Source organism: Venustampulla echinocandica, assembly GCF_003357145.1.
Source record: "Venustampulla echinocandica strain BP 5553 chromosome Unknown scaffold_1, whole genome shotgun sequence".
Taxonomy (NCBI): Eukaryota; Fungi; Ascomycota; class Leotiomycetes; order Helotiales; family Pleuroascaceae; genus Venustampulla; species Venustampulla echinocandica.
Window position 1 is genome coordinate 2,224,426 of NW_022474206.1, and position 18,629 is coordinate 2,243,054.

Below are 18,629 nucleotides of genomic sequence, written 5' to 3' on the forward strand. Positions count from 1 at the left end.
CCCCCCCCCAGCCTCTTACATCTATAAAACACGCCACTAAACCTCGAGCCCCAAGATATCACTAGAAAAGCCAACTTGTTTTTCCCCCAGCCTAACACGGCATCAAATACTTCCAAAAGAAATATTTTACGCCCCTGTTACATGCCGGCAGCAATTAATCCCCACCAGAGACAATGGCACGTGCAAAACGGCGCTTGGCGAGATTGTGCTCGATGGCACGCTTCTTCGCGGCTGGCGATTGGGTAAATGCGGCAGAGCCACCGAATGGTCCGGCGATAGCAGCATTCTGGAGCTTAACAACGCAGACGTCGTTGGCGCCGCCAGAAGTCCCAGAGCAGGTCATACCAGCGGGCATCTGAACGGTGACGGGGAAATCCATGTTGGTGGAGAGGGAGAGGCCGCCAAAGCCAGCTCCTGGGACGTTTTGGGTGACTTCGGCGGTTTTGAATGCCTTGGGGTCTGTCCCGCCAGAGGTGGCATCGACCATGGCTGTTAATGGGCCGGCACCGTCTTGGTTGATTTGGTGGAAGTTCATTTGAAGTGTACCGTCGTCGGCAGTGGTGGGTAGACCAGTCGAGGCACCTGCACCAGCTGCAGCCTTGACGCCAGTTTCCACGGTGCCGGGTGGGGTCTTGACTCCACCCTTGGCAGCACGCTGGCCCAAAGATCGACGCATTATATTTATTTCGTGCAGCTCACGGGCCATCTTGACCTCGGTGGCATTGGAATCACCTCCCATAAAGAGTGAAATCATGTTGGAAGCATCAACTGGCCCCCCGCCGCTGGTGCGCCCCAGAGCACTGGCCTTGCTAGTTCCCAACTCCCGGGCACGGGTGATCGCGGTATCGGCTTGTGAACCACATTTAGCTTGGGAGCAGTCACGAGGTGTACCATCAATAACTGGATTGCATTAGCTCATGCCAACCATTAATGACCAATATTAAAGACATACCAGTCAGGCCAGGCATTGTTACGCCATTGGCACCCTTGACGGAGTCGATGACACCATGTCCAAAGACAGACGTAGCAGCGAACGAGGTAAGAAGGACTGCGGAGGAATAAAACATTGTGAATGATTTTGGGGTTGAGTTGAAGCTTTGAGAGACAAATTGAAGGATAGTCTGAAGGTAATAAGAATAAACTGCGACCTGCGCCACGCTAGAATTTAAAAAAGGTAGAAGGAATAGAAGAGAGAGTGAGGGTTGACGATGCAGATGATGAATGAGATTGGGTTGATAGTTACTCAGGGAGGAGACTTTACTGCTTATATAGCACGAGAGGTCAAGATCTTTCATCCTACCTTGGAGGGGGCAAAGAGCAAGCGCACGTCCCCGCTCCTGAGTCCATTCTTCTGCCGTATAGTCAAGCTGGCTAGTAACTGGAAACTACCATTCCGCCATTGGAGGTGGTGATGATGGACTGGAAACATGGACTAAGCGAGTCCGAGTAACACACACCTTGGAGAGGGTGCGAATTGCGATTGGATCTCGAGATGGCGTGGAGTGCGATTGGATCTCGAGAATTCCCTAGGGCTCTGCTTCGTCGGCGGATACCCGGAGGGAGCCAAAGACGGTTGTTCAAAGAGGGATTGATGATATCCTTATGGTGCTCATAACGTCCAATCGGAGGTTGGGAACACCAGATGGACACAAGGACATACCATGATCTACACACTTGTTGACAATCATTGAGGATCGAAGCACATACACTGTGCATCGGGGCTCGCAAGGTGAGGCTCTGCATGTTTGAACCTTTGCCGTAAATGGGGGTGAGATCGCAACTCAGAAAGAGGATTGGTCTCCTCTCGGCCCATGGTGCATCTCGGGCCAGAGGCAAAACAAAAAGAAGAAGCGTTGCTGCGCCACGCTTCAGATACCGAGGAGGAACATGCCCGGGGGACTTAGTAGGTAGGTCCCAAACACTCACCCTCGATGCTCAGCGGCTGGGCAACTTTGCCCGAGCTAGCAAAACAATGGGGAGGGAGGTACAACGGGCTTGACACCGGAAACGCTGATGGCCTAAAATAGAAGATACTCCAGCCAACGCCTTGGCCGAAGCTCAGATCACCGGGTCAACCTGCCAGAGAAAAGTAAATCGTGGGGACGGTTTCAAAAACTCGCAAGTCGTTCCCGAAGAGGGCACTTTCCGCCCGAGCGCCTAGACATCTTGAAGTAGAATCGCACAGCCCTAAACACCAGTACAGCGCGAGTGGGAGAGTCTGCAAAAACATAAACGCAGGGAAACGGATGCGATGCCTTGTTTTGGTTGGATGAAGCCTAGGGGCCTCGCTCGGATAGAAACACTTGCTCGCTGTCCCCACGTTGTACGGGGCACGCCGTCCGTCGGTTGGTTTGATGCACTTGCTCAATGACTGACTGGCAATAGCATGACCAGTATCCTGCAGGATCAGCTCCTCGCCGCAGTCGGCATTTTCTAGCGTTGGTATACTGATAGTGCATGCGAAAGCGCCAGTATCCGTTGAAGTCGAAGTTGAGGTTGGTTGTGAGGGTGAGGTTGAGGTTGAGGTTGAGGTTGATGGTGGAGTTTTTCGTTTCATATCTTGGACCCTAAACGAGTGGCGGCCCCTGCATCCGTTCAGGTCCATGCATACTTTACATATACTGACAAGTCCGTCCTACGAACAAACCTTCGTAAGTTAATAGCACGTAGTACTCGGGAAACGTCGCTGACGTACGTAGTACTACGTAATAAGTATATCTTCTTCACATCCATGGTCCCGGGCCCCTTACATTTGATGTTTTGTTTTCTCGTGGAAGCCGGAAACCCGAACGAAACTATCCGTATCTGTAGGTCTTCTGCTCTTGTCGCTATACCAACGGATACACAATCAGACACCTCGAAATGAGCCGACTTCCCTGGATTCCTTAGTATCTATTCCTCGCGGTGCGAAGTACGGATAGGCACACTTCCACTGCCGTCCGCCACGTACGAAGTAAGAGGTGTGAACCAGATCGCTGGGTCTGAATTTTCCACTGGTTATTCAAACCATCTCCCCAAGCCACGCATCCAGCGGTGCTACAATATCTTGGAGGCTACTCCAGTACGTTCGAAGAAGCAGCAAAAGTGCGGCTTAGTATAACAAGGAATAATCATCGGAGCGAAGCCAATGAAAATCTAGATGACGAACAAGCGCAGCACGCGTTGGTAACTAATGTACAGTACAGTACCTAGATAGGTAAGGAGCCCATATGCTTCACCGTTGGCTCATGCCGCCGTACCACGTCGACGCGGGTATGAAGTCGTTGAAGCTGTCAGCTACTTGAATACCCTCTAAGGAATAGGAGCCGAGTAAAATCCGCTCTTAAGCCGGCCACTGTTTGGATTTGACTCCCATATATGAGGATAGGGCGGCCGGCGATTCGTCAATGTAGAATCCAGCACCAGCTCGAGTGCATGCCGGACAGGACATCTCTCAAAGCTCTGTTCTTCAAATTCGAATGTATAGGAGCGTGGCCCATCACCTGTACTATCCGAAATCGACATTCACACCCACGCCCAATATCCAACATTGATACATTATCCTGCTCACCCACCTGACCGCCGACGCCAGAGTACTGTGCCATTACTAGCATTGCTCTCCCCGGCACGGGGGACGATTACCGGGAGTAAGATGCACTGTACGGAGTATGTTGCCCCGAAACCAGCTTCAAAGCATCCGTACGTGGGTATAGTCTGTAGCTATGTAGAGTGTGACAGACGCCGTGCTATTCAGATGTACTGTACCCCAGCATGGCCCTTTCTCCTCACCCATCTACAGCCCCCGAGCTGCGGCGCTAGGCAAATGATATACCAAATCGATCATGCAGAGCTAGTAACGTCCGATGGCTGCAACCCATCCACGGATTATTGGGCCAGGCGCAAGCAATCGCGGAAAGAAACGCCTCTGAGCCGGATTCGTCCTCCCGGAGCCGCCTCATGATCCAGGTTCAGCTCATCCAGTTCTGAAGGCGGGTTGAACAAACCACTGTCTGTGGAGACGCCACAAGGCGATGGAAAGCTCTGCAAACCACTCGGGCGGGACAGTGGGCTGTCGGAGACATCGAGAGTTCGACACATCTAGACATCGACACATCGATACTGTACCTCGACACGGCGACCCGGCGACGGTCGCAGCTGAAAGATCCTTGATGGTTTGACGTCCGTGAGCGCCTCCGGGGAAACTCCCAATCAACAAGCCTTGAGAAGCGTCGACAAGCCTCCTGGCAGCAGAGTTCCACTGACGTAGGAACCCAACACGCGACTTGGCGCCGGGGCTCCAGGGAAGATACTTGGTACTTGGAAACTTGGTAAAGTGCTTCGTGCTTGGTGATTGACGCTGTAGATCGTAATAACGGCCGTGTGGCCACCGACTCGCCTCTCACCTCAGCTGAGCCGGGAACAGAGCATTTCTCGTTTATTTAGTCGACATGCAAAAGCTACACCACGCCGCGCCGCACCACACCAAACCACCGCTACACCGCAACATCGCGCAACTCTTCATCCAGGAGCCAGGAGCCAGGCCCGTCGCTCCTGTGCGGCGAATCGACGTCGCTAGCCAGGATATCCGTATCTGGTCGCGCTCTCGCACGCCAGCCAAGCGCCGCGGCTCGTCCTAGGCCCATCTAGCCTGGCATGGGCGGTGCCGATGAGGGAGGTTGGGCGACGAAGCTCACGGGTCCCAGACTCCAGTTGTTGGCAGTAAGTAATCCTTTGACGCGGGGTATGAAGCACGAGTTCGGAGCATGGACTCCAGTCTTACGGGCCCGTACGTCAAGCATGACTACGAGGTACTTTATCGGCCGCTGATGTGGCATACATTACTGGACGAAATACGGCGGAAGCTGTTCACGCGCGGCATGGCTGGCAAGCTGGCTGGGCTGGGAATTGGAGGTTGGAGATTGGAGGTTGGAGGTTGGGTACTAGAGGTTGGAGAGATGTTGGATATTGGTTGCTGAGATGTTGGATGCTGGATGTTGGAGGACGGATCACTTACCAACATAACAACAACAACAACAACCAGGCTATGTAAGGTATGATGCTGTGCCGGGTGCTAGTGACTGGCGGCTCTGTGGCGCTTGCGCATGAGCCTTGAGGCTTGAGGCTTGAGGAGAGCTCAGTCCTGTCAACCGCGGGAGATCGACCTGGGGAGGAGCTGACACAGCGACATCCATGATCCAGCCCATCATTTAATAATATTAGATTACCAGCACCAGCACCAAGTCCGAACCCAGCCCTACAGCCACTTGGCTACAATGCAATGCAATGCCACCGGCCATTATTCGCGCCCCATGGCGTCAACCCAGCGTGACGTCCGGTGACTAGTCGATGGCGGAGAGGGATTTGCTGCTCCTTGATACGGGAGTGGAGTAAGCAATGCTCGATGTATTCCTCGTTGGGCTGAACCGCCAACCTTCTTTTCCACTACCAGGGGTCCGCCGATATACGATGCAATGCAATGCAATGCATGACGCCCTGGCATATAGGTATCTAACTAGGTAGTTTACATCAGAGGAGAGGGCAAGTTTCCCCTTTCGCCCCTCCGCTAAGACCAGACACAACCACCACCGTCCATGAGTCGCCATCCCCAACTCGGCATGTTGTGGATGGAAGAGCTAGTATCAGTAGTGCCCTCGTCCGACTGGCCTCCTCCCATTATGGAACTGCCTGTCAGATTGCAGCTGACATTCTCCTCACTCTCACCCTCACCCTCACTCTCACTCTTACTCTTATTCTCGTTCTTATTTCTTAACTCTGGGCCCTAATCCGTATGCGTCCAGCCAAACTCAATATAAGATGACGGGGGTTTCTTCTACATAAGCTTCGATCTCCCCCTTCCGCCCTACCTGGCAACTCTCTCTTTTCGGCTCGGTTTCCGGTTCCTATCTTATTACTCCAGTAACTTACTTACGCTCGTTTGCAAAGTCCAAACCCCCGATCAACTCAGCCCCATCTCCACAGTCCACACCGCCGCCGCAACATGCCTGTCCTTTATAACTCAGACTCAGCCCTCACGACCGGGCTGCTACCCATATATGTAGTTCTGGGATCCGTTATCTTTTTGTCCATCCTCCTCATCCTCCGACGGCCAAAGCCTGCGTTATCTGCCTATTACTCTCCAGGGATAATGTCCACATCCGATCCTACCAAAACATTGCGGTCAGAAGTTGAAAAGCGGCAAATACCCGTGCCCTCAGCTCAGCACCTTGGCAAACATCATTCTCAAGGTCAGAACCTACCATTACCAACTCTTCAACCCTTCACGCCACGCGTACACTCGCCTCCCTCGGCATCTACCCAATTCTTCGTCGCATCGCCCACAGAGACGGCCGCCTCATCAGTATCTTCGGAGACTACAGAATCAAAAGACTTTGCTCGCCGGCGCTCATATAGCAAGGCCCTCACTATCCCATCACCCAGCAACTCACACGCTGCGGAAACCACTGAAGTCCAAGTGTCCGGGGAGATAGTCCTTGCGGAAGGCTGGCGGAGGCACACTCGTGTCTTTGGTGGCGGTGTTTGCATGGCGTGTGAAGAAAACCAACGCAGGATGACTGCCTGACTTGCACGCCACCCGCAACAGCAAGGGAAATGACATGGAAACCTCAGGCCCTCCAGAGAATGAAGGTTGCCCTTCGCTCGACGCAAAAGCACCGAAGAAGGAATTTTTGAATCATTGTTGAAGAGATATTTATGCCCATCAGATTTACCAGAAACATGAGCAAAAGTAAGAATTCGACGATCGATACGGAAGAGGGCGACTTCAGATTTTCAGCCAAGTGTCACGGTGGTTTTTGCGCAGCCCCATAAGCCAGCTAAAATAAATGGTTTGGCTTTGGAGATCTTGCCAGAGTTGGACAGGGATTCCGAACTAATACGCCCTTCCATCAGACATGATGACGCCCTGTTCCGCGAAGCTTCGACCAAAGCAGGAAATACAGCTTCGCGGCTTTATAGAAGGATTGTTTTTGCTGATAATTATCGGTTTCATATTTTAGAATTGGGGCGCAAGCGGCATATGGGAATTTATAATAGGACATCGTGAGCGATCACCAAGATACCTTGCATAACGCGGTAATAATGGAGAAGAAGCGGATCAATCAGGATAGGATATATAACAAATAGCTCATATTATATCAATTGCTCATAGAAGTAGATCCTCATACCTTACACCGTGCATCCATGATACCGTAACCATCCAGAGAGCCATACCAGTAACCGCGTATGCACATAATAAAAACCTACGACGCCGTTCTTGTATGAACAAGATGATCTGGAAATTTCAGAAAAGTATGTTCCCCAAGCCTCATTCCCCACAGAGCTAACCAGTCAAAGTATTTCCAAGCAAGTAGGTGCTCTAATGGCCACAAATCTTACTCAACTGCACTCTCATTATCCGGCGAAGATCCAACGTCCAAGTTCCGCACGGCCACCCTTTGGCTGTCCACAAACTTCTGCCAGGCCTCGGGATCTTGCTCCTTCAGCTGCTGCCTAAGCATGGCCGCCTCGTTGCCGGGCCCATTTATAACGGCATCATGGTCGACTTGATAAATTTTGCTCCGGATTTCCTCACCGCCCCAACCATTCATCATAGCCCGCAGAAGCTCCAAATGCCTAGGCTGTCCTTGGTCAGGTGTTGCATGGCTTTCAGTTTCCAGATCTGGCTTGACAATATCACGCCGGAATTGTTGCCCAAAGCGGTGCATATGACCCTCCTCTACATCGAGAGCACGAGAAGCAAGCGAAACTTCCGAGCTATGCCTAGAGAGGACCGGACGGATGGTACCCTCATCGTCAGAGAGCGGTTGCTCAAAAGCTACAGGCTCGGTATCAGAACCCTGTCCGATGTGGCTCGTTGAAAGATGGACATCAGTCGGAGCGGTCTCCTGGGCGAGGTCGGTAACAGGTGGTGGCATTGTGGCGGAAGGGATACGGGTCTCTGGATATTCAGCTTCGAATCGATTGATCATACCTTCAAGTGTCTGGTCCAGGAATAGGAGGCGATCTGCCAAGGAGTCAGCGTCAGGGGTTGGATACAACTTGGGAGTACTTACGATAATTGCTTCTGTCTTTTGCCCTCGATTCCTTGACCAAGGCCGGCTGTAATCGAGCGCGTATTCTCCGCGCGCTGGCAAGAAGATTTTTCGACATATCCTTCGCCTTGCCACCACGAGCAGGGGTTCTCGGTCTCCCCGAGCCAGTGCCACCATCCGAACGATCCCTGGTACGATCTACTGAGGGACTCCTTGAATCATTGCCTCTATTTCTGAGACAAATACCCAACGCCTTGACAACACCGCCGCCTCCAATTACATAATCTTCATCGGGTGCGGGATCATCCTCATCATGATTTTCATCACCTTCCTCACCATGCCCGACCAGATGCAGCAACACATCAGGGATATCGACCTCTCTCTCACCGCCTTGAGGCTCTAATGTTATAGCGACCGCCTCACTAATCTCAGCCACTGGGCCACGCTCCATGTTCCGCAAACAATAAGCAACCACTTGCTTGGCTAATGCTTTGACAACCTCGCTCGAATCAATGGATGGGACTTCAATGTCGATACATACAATGGTCTTTGAGACGCGCACAGCTGCCATAAGTGACGCATAGAGGGCACATGCTTCTTCCTGGCTGGCCTCATCCTTCGCATTCGCCAGGGTTGCTAGTTGTGGATTCTCCATTATGTTCAAGTGAGCCAGGTTAGGGCTCTCTGGGAGTATTTCGGCAAGGGCAATAGCCTGCTCTGGTGTCATCGACACAGCTGCTAGGTGTATCCGTTTAAGCATAGGCATCTTAGGCAGGTATCTGAGTCGTGTCAGCACAATGACCCGAATCAAGTTGTACAAATGCGCGAAGCAAAGCTAAGACCAAGCGGGCCACCAGATGGCAGGCAGAAAATTGACTAGGCGAGTCTCATACGACCTGAGATCCGTGAGAGCTTCGTAACTCCAATCGGACTGAGATAAGGCGTTATGGGCCTAATAGATAACATCTCTGAGGCGACCGGGAAGGCAGCCAGCGAATAGCAGAGGACAAGAAGGTGTGAAGATTCGACGTACCTTCTAAGCAAGGGGAGAGCACTAGGCCGGGTTTCGAACAGAGCATGGTTTTGAGACAAATCAATAAACCGAAAATTTTTCAGCTTGCATAGAACTGGGAACAGTGCCCATAATGATTCCGGTGTTAGGTTGCAGTCGGACAAACTTAGGGCGTATAGTTCGTTATCGTTGTCTAAAGCGCGCGATATAGTGTCGAGCTGCTCCTTCAGATCATTGCCTCCCAAATCTAAACCTTCACATTTACCGTGTTGGAGAAAGCGAGCAACATGTTGGATGCCATCCGGAGTGATATTATTGCCAGCAATCCCAAGGCGACGTAAGCCTGATTTGATAGCACCGTCTATGATCGCTCCTAGCTGCTCTGTGGTTAAGCCGCATTCAGCGATATTCAACAATTCGAATTCTCGTCCTGCTAAGCGCTCTCCAAGAGCTCTAGCTAGGATACACGACACATCCGGAATAGAGGTCGCGCTAGTTGTGCGGTGAATAAGATTCCCAGGGTTGTGGGAAGGTGTAGTTATTGGTGACGGCTGCGGAAATGGGACTTGGGACAAATCCATAGATTTGAGCGAACGACACATGTTTATAAATAAACTAATGTATCGCCAGCCGTCTCGTCCGATTTTTATATTGCCCTTAAAAACCACACGCTCAACGAAGCCACCTTGGGCTACGTCACCGTTTTTGCATTTCTCGGACTTAGATCTCCGATGATTCGGGCACTTGGCTGCCAACAGCCCAGCCAGAAGAACGCGGACACCCTCATCAGTGAGACCACAATTCTCCATGATAATATCTTTAACGGGGACAACTGCCAAGTAATCGCTCAACGTTACAAGATCAGGTAGTTGCAACCAATACCCTGTGAGATCCAGTTTATCAACCACGCCAGGTGTCCCAATGCCCGAGGTCGAAGCGGCTAACTGTTCAGTAATCTTCTTTAAGATTGGGGTTTCCCGTAACTGACAACACCGGCGGTATATTCGAACAGGGTCTGTAGTGGGCGAGAGCTGGGTCTTTGGTGTTCCACTTCCAGTTTGAGAGCTTCCCAGCGAGCTCTCACTCGCATTTCTAACGAGCTCTACTGGCACCGTCCCATTCGCCTCTGCGAGTTTTCTTTTCTTCTCTTTGCGGGCCTTCCTCTCTTCCTCGCTGCGCTTCTTCTTCTCCTTCTTTTTGCTGTCCTTGTCCCCAGGGTTTGGCTCCTCCTGTGACACAGCTGACATTTCCGAGGGCGTGGTTTCTGGTTCCTTTGGCGTCTTCTGGCCCCTAGCTTTGGCTATCCCGCTCTCTTGGTTGTCAACTGGAATTGGTTGTGCGAGTTTTAATGCCACACCTTCTCCCTTCTCCGAACTCTTCTTCGCCGGCCTCCGTTCGCCGTGCTTTACGTCCACGGCATCATCAGTATATCGCGGGCCACTCGCAATCTCTACATCGACACAAAATGCCACCCTTCGTAATTTTGACTGGTCCAGCTCGGAGATAGAGCACCGCTCCCGGTTGCGATCCACATTTAACACTCTTCTCTCACACAAGCCGTGCTGTTGGCCATGATTCCCATGCGGTAGTTGGCCGCCAGATGATAACCTTCGTAATGCGTTTTGTAAAAAGCTGGGCTGCGTTGACTTGGGCGGGGCTGGTGTATATGGCGCATCGCCAGGAGCTTTTGCGGCGGGTTGTAAGACCGCATGTTTTGGCGCATTTGGACCTGGAAGGCCTGGAGTTTCCTGGGAGGGTGATGAAGGAGGAATTTGGGGGCTGGCAGGACTCCCCTCCGCGTTATGGGTGTTATGAATTGACGGCGGCGAGGAGGAGAATTTGGAGGAGATGCTCGAGAGCCATGAGTTGCGCCGAGACGGGAGTGGGGAGGGGGACTGGGACCTTGCGCTTCCATTTAATGCCACCGTTCTCTCTGAGGAAGCACTTCTCGAGAAGATTGGACGGTGTTGGGGCGCGGGCTTTTGTGGTGATGGGGTGTGCGGTGGTCCATCGCCGTTCTGCGCCAACTTGGATTCTTTCTCAATCTGTGGCCCCGAAACGGTGGGGGGGATATGGGGTTTAGGACTGTGGTCTATTGAGAAAAGCGTTGTTAGCATAGCATACCAAACCCGGCACCGTCAGACGCCATGAGGTGCATTGCTGAAAGGGACAAGATATGGTCTGCGGCAAGATGTCAGGGCCGCGACAGCCTTAGCCCGGCACATACCTTTGCTGGAGCTATGGCTGGTCATCCACGAGATGTCAACACCATGCACATTCTCCATCGTGAACTACTCGGGCGGCAGTTGCCAGTCGGACTGTAGAGTTTCGTTGCTCGTCAAGGCTTCGCTGCCGTGATCGACGACGACGACGATAGCGACAATACTGTCTGCTCACCTCAGCAGCATCGGCCATTCCATTCCATTCCAGCACGGGTTACTGGGGCTCGCGGGGCATTGTGCGCCACCAGCGGGTGGACATATAGGACGGTCCGTATAATATCTATTTACCGGTGCCGCGGGCTGCTGTATAGATCGGCGGCGATCTGGGCGTGGCAAAAACACGTTCTTGTTGTTCGAACTTGCAAGTGGATGGGTGCTGTAACGTATCCAACTAGTATCTAGTATCTGGTATATAATATCGTCAATGTGCTTGTGCTTGTTTGTGTAGGTAGATTGTAGGTTGTCGAGTGGAGCGTGCAGTGCGTAGTGCGTATCGAGTAGTGTGTGGTTTGCAGGTGTCGAGGACCGAGGGAGTGACGTTGTCGCACTTCGAAGTCTATGTGTACTACCTCCGTAGAGGAAGCCCTTATTATTAAACCTGTTATAAGTTACGTAGTACCCTCAGGTCAGCCAACCTAGCCAAGTAATTAAGTTTACTTACGGTCACGTTTCTTTGGGCTCAATCCCGATCATTTATTCGATTACTGTTACCCCAGGTGATTATTAATAGTCGACATGGCGGGTCTGTCCGCCCTCCGATACTCGGCTGACAAAGTATGTACTTCCTCCCCACAAAGCACTACCGGTACTGTACGCATGTCTCTTTCCTCTACCTCGCACAAGTTCGAGTACGAGTAGGCAAACCCTATAAGTACTTTACCTAGGTAGTCGACCGGTGTTCTTCGTCAAGGATGCTCTATATTTCCCCCAACAGAGTAAACAAAGGCGCCGCTGCAAACAGCGGCGGGCTACGACTACCAGGGTGGAGTTGAAAGAAAACGGACCATGGATTCTTTGGCGTCAATCACAAATTACGAGCCGACTAATTCTGCAGTTGTGTTTCTGCCTAGGAAACCATGGCATATACCTACGAAGCATATGGGGCGATCTACAAAGTAATCATTCCTTTCAGAGCAATCAATTCATCATTGGGCGACATAGACAGCGAGATTTATTTTGCCAACGTCAAGACTTGTTGATGTCCATGCATGCTAACTCAAAGAACTACCAGCACCGGCTTTCTACTCCTCCTTGAGCTCGGCAATCTTGGCCTTGACTCTATCCATCTTCTCCTGCTTGCTCAACTTGTGGCCCTTGTACTTAAGCGACTCCTTCTTGTACTCATCCTTCGACTTCTTCTCGCCAGCTCCCTCGGCCTTCTTGAATGGATCCTCGCGGATTTGCTTGTGAGCCTCCTGGTACAACTCCTCCAGACCCTCAGCCTCAATCTCATCGTCGATGTAGCCCTGGAACTGTGACTTGTACCGCTCCTCATCGTCATCGGCAAGAGTCTCCATGTACTCGGCGATGTGGCCACCATAGATGTATTTGCGGAGGGTTTCGGGATCGAGCTCCTTGGTTTCCATATCGTAACCGGGGAAACGGTTCTCAGAATGAGGGATGAGAATGCCGCCATCGGAGGCGCCCTTCATGGCACCGAAAACTCGGGCACCGGTTGAGGTACGCTGGAGCCCGACGTCGAGGAAGGCCTTGAATGGCCGTCGGCCCTCTCCTTCAGAAGCCTCGGTGAGGGTGTACTCTCCATCAGCCTCCTCAACACCGCTGAAATCCTCATCCATGCCGAGCTTCTTAAGGGCACGGCGGGCAATCAGGAGACCAGTGCAGTATGCGGCAGCCCAGTTGGTTAGGCCATGCTCAATGCCGTAGGCCTTGAGTTCGTGGGAGTAGGCGGAGCAGAAAACCTTGTCGCCCGTGACCTCGGAAGTCACGATCTGGATGACAATGTCGCGGTTGGTGAATCGAACAACGAGACGGTACTTGGGCGCATTGTACTTGTTCTTGGCCTGGGTGATAAGACGCTTGCGAGCATAGTAGTCGGTCTTTCCAACACGACGGCGCTTGTACTTGGTTTGATAGCGACTATGAGGGGTTAGCGTTTGGGCGGAAACAAACGAGAAAGCAAGTCAGGGCGCTCACCTGTAGTACGCCGAGTTCTTGACCAGCTTGGTGAAAGGCTGCCATATCATCCTCGAGTCAGCAATTGGCATTTCAGATCAAAGTCCGAACATCTTGCATGGACCAGGAGCATTTCGGCTCGCAACGAGGGGAAACACTCAGTGCAGTGCGGGCGGTAGTGGGATACCATCTGCGCCGCAGTAGAGGCTCTTCTGGCGATGGAGACTTACCATCTTGAAAGATTGGCCGCACTATTGCTGGGTCGGAGAGGTGATGGTGTTGTTGTGTCGTGGGTTGGAGGAAACAAGAGAAAAGAAGTCGAAATGCAAAATTATGAACGAAAAGTGCTCCGGTGTGCGCGGACAAGGGGTCGCTAGGGCCTCGGTAGCGCGGTTCCGAGGTGGGGGACGAGTCGCCGACTGCCGAAGTAATTCCGGCTGGGCGGCGGTGGACAGCGGCAGAACAGCCCAAGTGCGGCCTCTGGACCTCGGCCCCTTTCGATGGTCTGGAGAGAAGTATAGGTATAAGTATAAGTACATACCTAAGCACGAATATGCTAGGAACTCCATATACTTCATAGGCATTGTATAGAGTGCCTGCCGTCTCCATCTAGGTACAGTACGTAGTTCCTATATCCTCCTCCATGCCGCCCACAATCCCATGTTGTTTCCGTCTCCTAAGAAAAAACACCCGGCTAAATATTTCCTAGACACACTCAGGTATACCCACAGTTATGGCTCCGCCAACGCAGCCAAAGGTCCTGTAAGTCATTCCATTAGAACTGAGGCCGTGATGAATGTGGGCTAAGTAGAAGTGCAGGCTCTTTGACATTGGGGGCGTTTGTGTAAGAGCAGCTTGCTTGTGTCTGCGCTTTCTACGCCGGTGTTTTTTGCTGTACAAGTCAAGAATGAACTCGCAACCTATACTATGCCCACCTAGCTATCAAGGCAATGCCTAGTGGCATGAGTAGCCCTCAGCTTCTGCACTCTTGCTGTATATCAGTGGCGATACATATTTGTGCCACAAGCTCCCGCGTTCAGCCCATGTATATTTCCATGATTCTATCGGTGTTGTATACACTGCGATCATGTTAAATTCTGTCCTAATCTTTTATCCTCCAGCTCTCTAATCTCTCTAATCAACGACCGCTTATATGCCCCAGCTAATTCACTTCGCAGGTCGTCTCCCCCTTCCAAGCTATCCTTGACTACGAATTGGGCCACTCCATCCCCCCAGGCTGGGTAAACCACAGTATCTCCCGCAGCGCCCCAAATGGATTCTGGCATCGTCTCGAACGAGGCGAAATCCTCCTTGACTCCCACTTCTTCCGCGGCTTCGCTTCCGACCTTCACAACCCGACCCTATGGAAGGCATTTTACTCCACCCAGGCGCGGAAAAATGACACCTCGCTTCCAGTCACAGTTCCACAGCTGCCAAAAGTAGACGCTGAGTTTTTATTCTGGGCAATGATGGGTGGGTCCCGGGGCATGGATCCGTGGATGTATCCAGCACTCCTTGCGCTGAAGAAAAGCGGGAAGTACATCATGGCCGGGTTGAGCAACACGGTTATCTTTCCACCGAGCCATCCATACTCGGATCCACCACCTAGCGAAGATGTCCGGAGGCTCTTTGATGTTTTTATTTCGAGCGCCCATGTTGGGCTGCGCAAACCAGATCCAAAAATATATGAGTTAGCGCTGAGGAAGTTGGACGAATTTTCCCGAGGGAATATCGAGAAGGATGGAAAGAGTTTAGGCGGGCAAGAAGGGATAAAGGCAAACGAGGTTCTGTTCCTCGATGATATTGGAGAGAATTTAAAGGCTGCTAAGAACGTCGGGTTCAGGACCATCAAAGTAGGTCTAGGAAGAGCATTTGAGGCTGTGGATGAACTCGAGCGGGAGACAGGATTGCAGCTCGCGGGCAGCCACCCCAGGATACCTGTTACGCCAGTGGTTCCTGGGAAGTCCAAGCTGTAGAAAACCAATCCAGCCTTTAGGAGCATATTTTCTAGTTTCTAAAGGGGAGCCCAGATCCAGTAGAATACTTCTGTGGAGTTGTTATACATACTCGCTAGCATATAAAGTTCCACTGAAGCCACATAGCAGCCCACGATCTATCTATCGATTGTGTTCGGCCAATAACACATGCAGCTCGTGAGAGGCCAACTTTCCAACATTAAGAACCAGTAACTTCTAGCGTGAAAGCAGCTATATCTCTAGAAGCATACCAAGTCTACAAGGTAAATGACTGATTTAAGCCCAGTAGTCGACTCGTACAGCCCGTACGGACATAACATATATTATAGTTATATAACTATAACTTATAGATAAACAGGATCTATACCTTTGGGAACCGCATTCCAAACACCTTATCCCGACTCCCGGTAAACCCAAGTACACCTAACTTAGACTACACCGAGACATTCTCGAATATAGAAAGCACCGCTAACTATTCCTACCACCCCCACCACCTAGCATCAAACTCTCTAACTCCCACGGACTCAGTGTACTTCTCCTCCTACATGCTCTCCCACCCTGACTTCTGCCATTTGCTTTTCTCTTCTTGGTCCCTTCAACTGTGGCCGTGTGGGTATCCTTTTGGCCTGGCTCGAAATCCTCATCATTTGTCTGCGGTTTTGACGATGAAGGCATGAGCTTCGTTGCTTCCAGACTTGGGGGTGTCACCCTATTCAGCTTAGCAGCTTTAATCTTAGCTCTGACTCTCGCAGCATCCGCTTCTCGCGCCGTTGCCGCTAGTTTTGCAGCTATGGATGCCATTGTTAGCGGACTTTGTTGCGGGAGTGGGTTGTCTCGCGGACGTGGCAACTTGCTCGACGCTGTTGGTTGTATTTTTGGAATGGATTCAGGCATTGATAGTTGGTTAAATATTTTGCGTGGTGATCGGTGATGGATGTTGGAGGTTTTGAGGAGGGATATTTCGTCCGAAGGTGTCGATGAGAGCTGTGAACTTTCATCCTTGCACGATTCAGCTTGTCGGGGATTTCTTTTTGGAGGCGACAGTGGAGGCCCAACAAAATCACAAGTCTCATCTTCTGCGGTCGTATCCATATATTCCTGCTGAGAGGACTTTGACCCGCGATTCCCGGACGTCGCTCGAAGCGGAGAGAGCTGTGGAGGCGGGCCGGGGGAGAAAGAGGAATCTGTATTTATCGTGATATCGTGCTGTGGCTCCGCAAAATCCTCCCTCGATACCTGATCCATAGCATCTTCTTCTAATAGGCTAGACTCTGAGGCATCTGAATTCTCGGCTTCAAATTCCGGCTCCGAGGGCGTTGGAAGGCCCGGATCACACAGTGCGTCAATTTCTGCTTGGGTATCGCATTCAGCCTCCTCTAGCAGCGTCGAGAGCCCAAATCCAGGTTCAGGCTCTCCCTCCTTAGGCTTAAGGGGGCTCAGCCTAAGCCCCATCTTCAACTCTTCCAAGTTCACCGTTTGGCCGCCCCTTGCCATCCGTTTGCGCCATCCATCCATCATTTGAACTGCCTCCAACCACCTAGACTCCATCTTTTCGAAGCCCCCTCTTAGCCGTATGATTTCTTCCTCTCGGATCTCGAGTTCCTCCAACGGTACAAAAGACGGATTGGTCAATAAATTTCGTAAATGCTCAATTATGAACCCCATTTCGGTATCCAAGTTCTCATATCCCGTCTCCATCTCTGCCACCATGCTACCTTCCTGGGCGGTCCCCTTTTCACATCCACTCAAAGTCCTTAGTGTTTGGACTGTTCTCCTCAACAGGGCCCCTATATTTTCGTTTTCTTCACTCAAACCCCTCGCCAATTCCGTCAAGAACTCGTTCGTTTCCATTCGTAGGTCATAATTCGTATCGGCAATAGAAACATCGTCCCCCGTTTTTTCAGTATCACCACCCACACCAGCTACTACATTCACGCTAATAACCCCAACAGCCTTGCCACTTCCTCGTGGTCTCCGGCCGTCAGCAACATGCTTCTTCAAACCCTCAATAACACGCTCCCTTTTCCGGAGCTCATTTGCGCACTGGCGTCTCGTCTGGCTAACAAGCACTCTCATCCTCCCCATTTCCTCTTTTGACGCTCTAGCCGATTGTTCCGCGCTGCGTATCTGCTGCTTAAAAGCACGTTCGGTGGCTTCCGCCAACCCCAACTTTCGCTGCGAGTCGGCATATTTAGCAACCACGCGCTCGAGATCTGTCGACTGGCGTAGAGAGTCAGCGCGCAGAGTACGTATGGTGTGGGAGAGATTCTCGCGTTGGGTCGCATCGCGCTTCCCGGGACAAGTCAGTACTTATCGATAAGTCAGGAAAAGGGGAGGTAACTTACATCTCGACGAAGTATAAGATCGTTTATGACACTTATGACTCGTCCCGTTGTAGCCTCCGTCCCTCCCTCGCCCGTCTCAGGGCACGCAAAATCAATTGTTTGGCCATTCCGTAGCAGGCCGCGGGAAAGAAGCTGGTTGTTGATGTACAGAGACGCGGTACGCAGACTATCCTGCTCCATCGCAGCCGCGGTGAGTTCCTAGAATTTGAACGAGGCCAGAGGACTATTTCTATTCAAATGGCAGATCTGGAGCGGCGACACTCACGTTATGCGACAAGGCCTGTGTACAAGAATGGTGGGTGTTTAGTGGGCGTTGGTTGCCATCCAGCAAAGAGTAAACAAATAGATGTCATGCAAGGCTGACCCGACGACCGGGGTGTTGTTCTTGGCTGTGACGACCAGCCAAAGGTCACGTGTGAGGTACATGGCTGACAACGGACTTTACCACTTCCAATCCTCTACAGAGTACGAAGTATACGACCTTATACTCAAAACACTGTTTAAACCGTTTTCTGCTTAAGATGCATCACCTATTTTCCCGCTAATACCAGCATTCTATCCAATATTCATTGCCTAGACAAATAAGCAGTCATGCACCATTCATCATTTAGCTTGGATATCCATACCTAGGTACCTAGGTACCTTACCGGTAACCATCAGCACGACAACTAGAGCCTGGTTTTGTCATGTCGACGAGCAATTGAAATGAAAAACATTAATATACATTATAGAACCAATGCAGCCCTTATTTTAGGCTCTCACGATCATACTATCCTGTTCACATTAAGTAGAGCAGCAACTGCAACGACCTAAACCGCCACAGCCGCCTGCAGTTTAAAAAACACAAGGAACTTGGCACTTGCTATTTGCCACAAAGCACATCGGCCATACCACTCCATGTTGTAGTA

General features: G+C 51.4%; 6 protein-coding genes across 6 annotated transcripts; 2 read left to right on the forward strand and 4 right to left on the reverse strand.

Annotated features, from left to right (window-relative positions):
* Window positions 1–154: 154 nt before the first annotated feature.
* BP5553_03259 (Uncharacterized protein) lies at window positions 155–1,067 on the reverse strand (the record flags this gene model as incomplete). The annotated part of the gene is made up of 2 exons (XM_032011882.1): window positions 155–900; window positions 953–1,067. The coding sequence occupies 2 exons, from the start codon at window positions 1,065–1,067 to the stop codon at window positions 155–157; spliced, it is 861 nt and encodes a 286-aa protein (XP_031871575.1).
* A 4,910-nt stretch (window positions 1,068–5,977) lies between these two features.
* Window positions 5,978–6,559, forward strand: BP5553_03260 (uncharacterized protein; the record flags this gene model as incomplete). The annotated part of the gene is made up of 1 exon (XM_032011883.1): window positions 5,978–6,559. One exon carries the CDS (start codon window positions 5,978–5,980, stop codon window positions 6,557–6,559), a length of 582 nt encoding a protein of 193 aa, XP_031871576.1.
* An 811-nt stretch (window positions 6,560–7,370) lies between these two features.
* Window positions 7,371–11,327, reverse strand: BP5553_03261 (putative GIP3 Glc7-interacting protein whose overexpression relocalizes Glc7p from the nucleus; the record flags this gene model as incomplete). The annotated part of the gene is made up of 4 exons (XM_032011884.1): window positions 7,371–8,002; window positions 8,052–8,809; window positions 9,064–11,134; window positions 11,270–11,327. 4 exons carry the CDS (start codon window positions 11,325–11,327, stop codon window positions 7,371–7,373), a joined length of 3,519 nt encoding a protein of 1,172 aa, XP_031871577.1.
* A 1,178-nt stretch (window positions 11,328–12,505) lies between these two features.
* On the reverse strand, window positions 12,506–13,492 carry BP5553_03262 (putative 60S ribosomal protein L5; the record flags this gene model as incomplete). Its single annotated transcript, XM_032011885.1, has 2 exons — window positions 12,506–13,364; window positions 13,422–13,492. 2 exons carry the CDS (start codon window positions 13,490–13,492, stop codon window positions 12,506–12,508), a joined length of 930 nt encoding a protein of 309 aa, XP_031871578.1.
* Window positions 13,493–14,133: 641 nt separating this feature from the next.
* On the forward strand, window positions 14,134–15,376 carry BP5553_03263 (uncharacterized protein; the record flags this gene model as incomplete). The annotated part of the gene is made up of 3 exons (XM_032011886.1): window positions 14,134–14,162; window positions 14,220–14,244; window positions 14,579–15,376. The coding sequence occupies 3 exons, from the start codon at window positions 14,134–14,136 to the stop codon at window positions 15,374–15,376; spliced, it is 852 nt and encodes a 283-aa protein (XP_031871579.1).
* Window positions 15,377–15,844: 468 nt separating this feature from the next.
* Window positions 15,845–17,901, reverse strand: BP5553_03264 (uncharacterized protein; the record flags this gene model as incomplete). Its single annotated transcript, XM_032011887.1, has 2 exons — window positions 15,845–17,665; window positions 17,722–17,901. 2 exons carry the CDS (start codon window positions 17,899–17,901, stop codon window positions 15,845–15,847), a joined length of 2,001 nt encoding a protein of 666 aa, XP_031871580.1.
* Window positions 17,902–18,629: the final 728 nt, after the last annotated feature.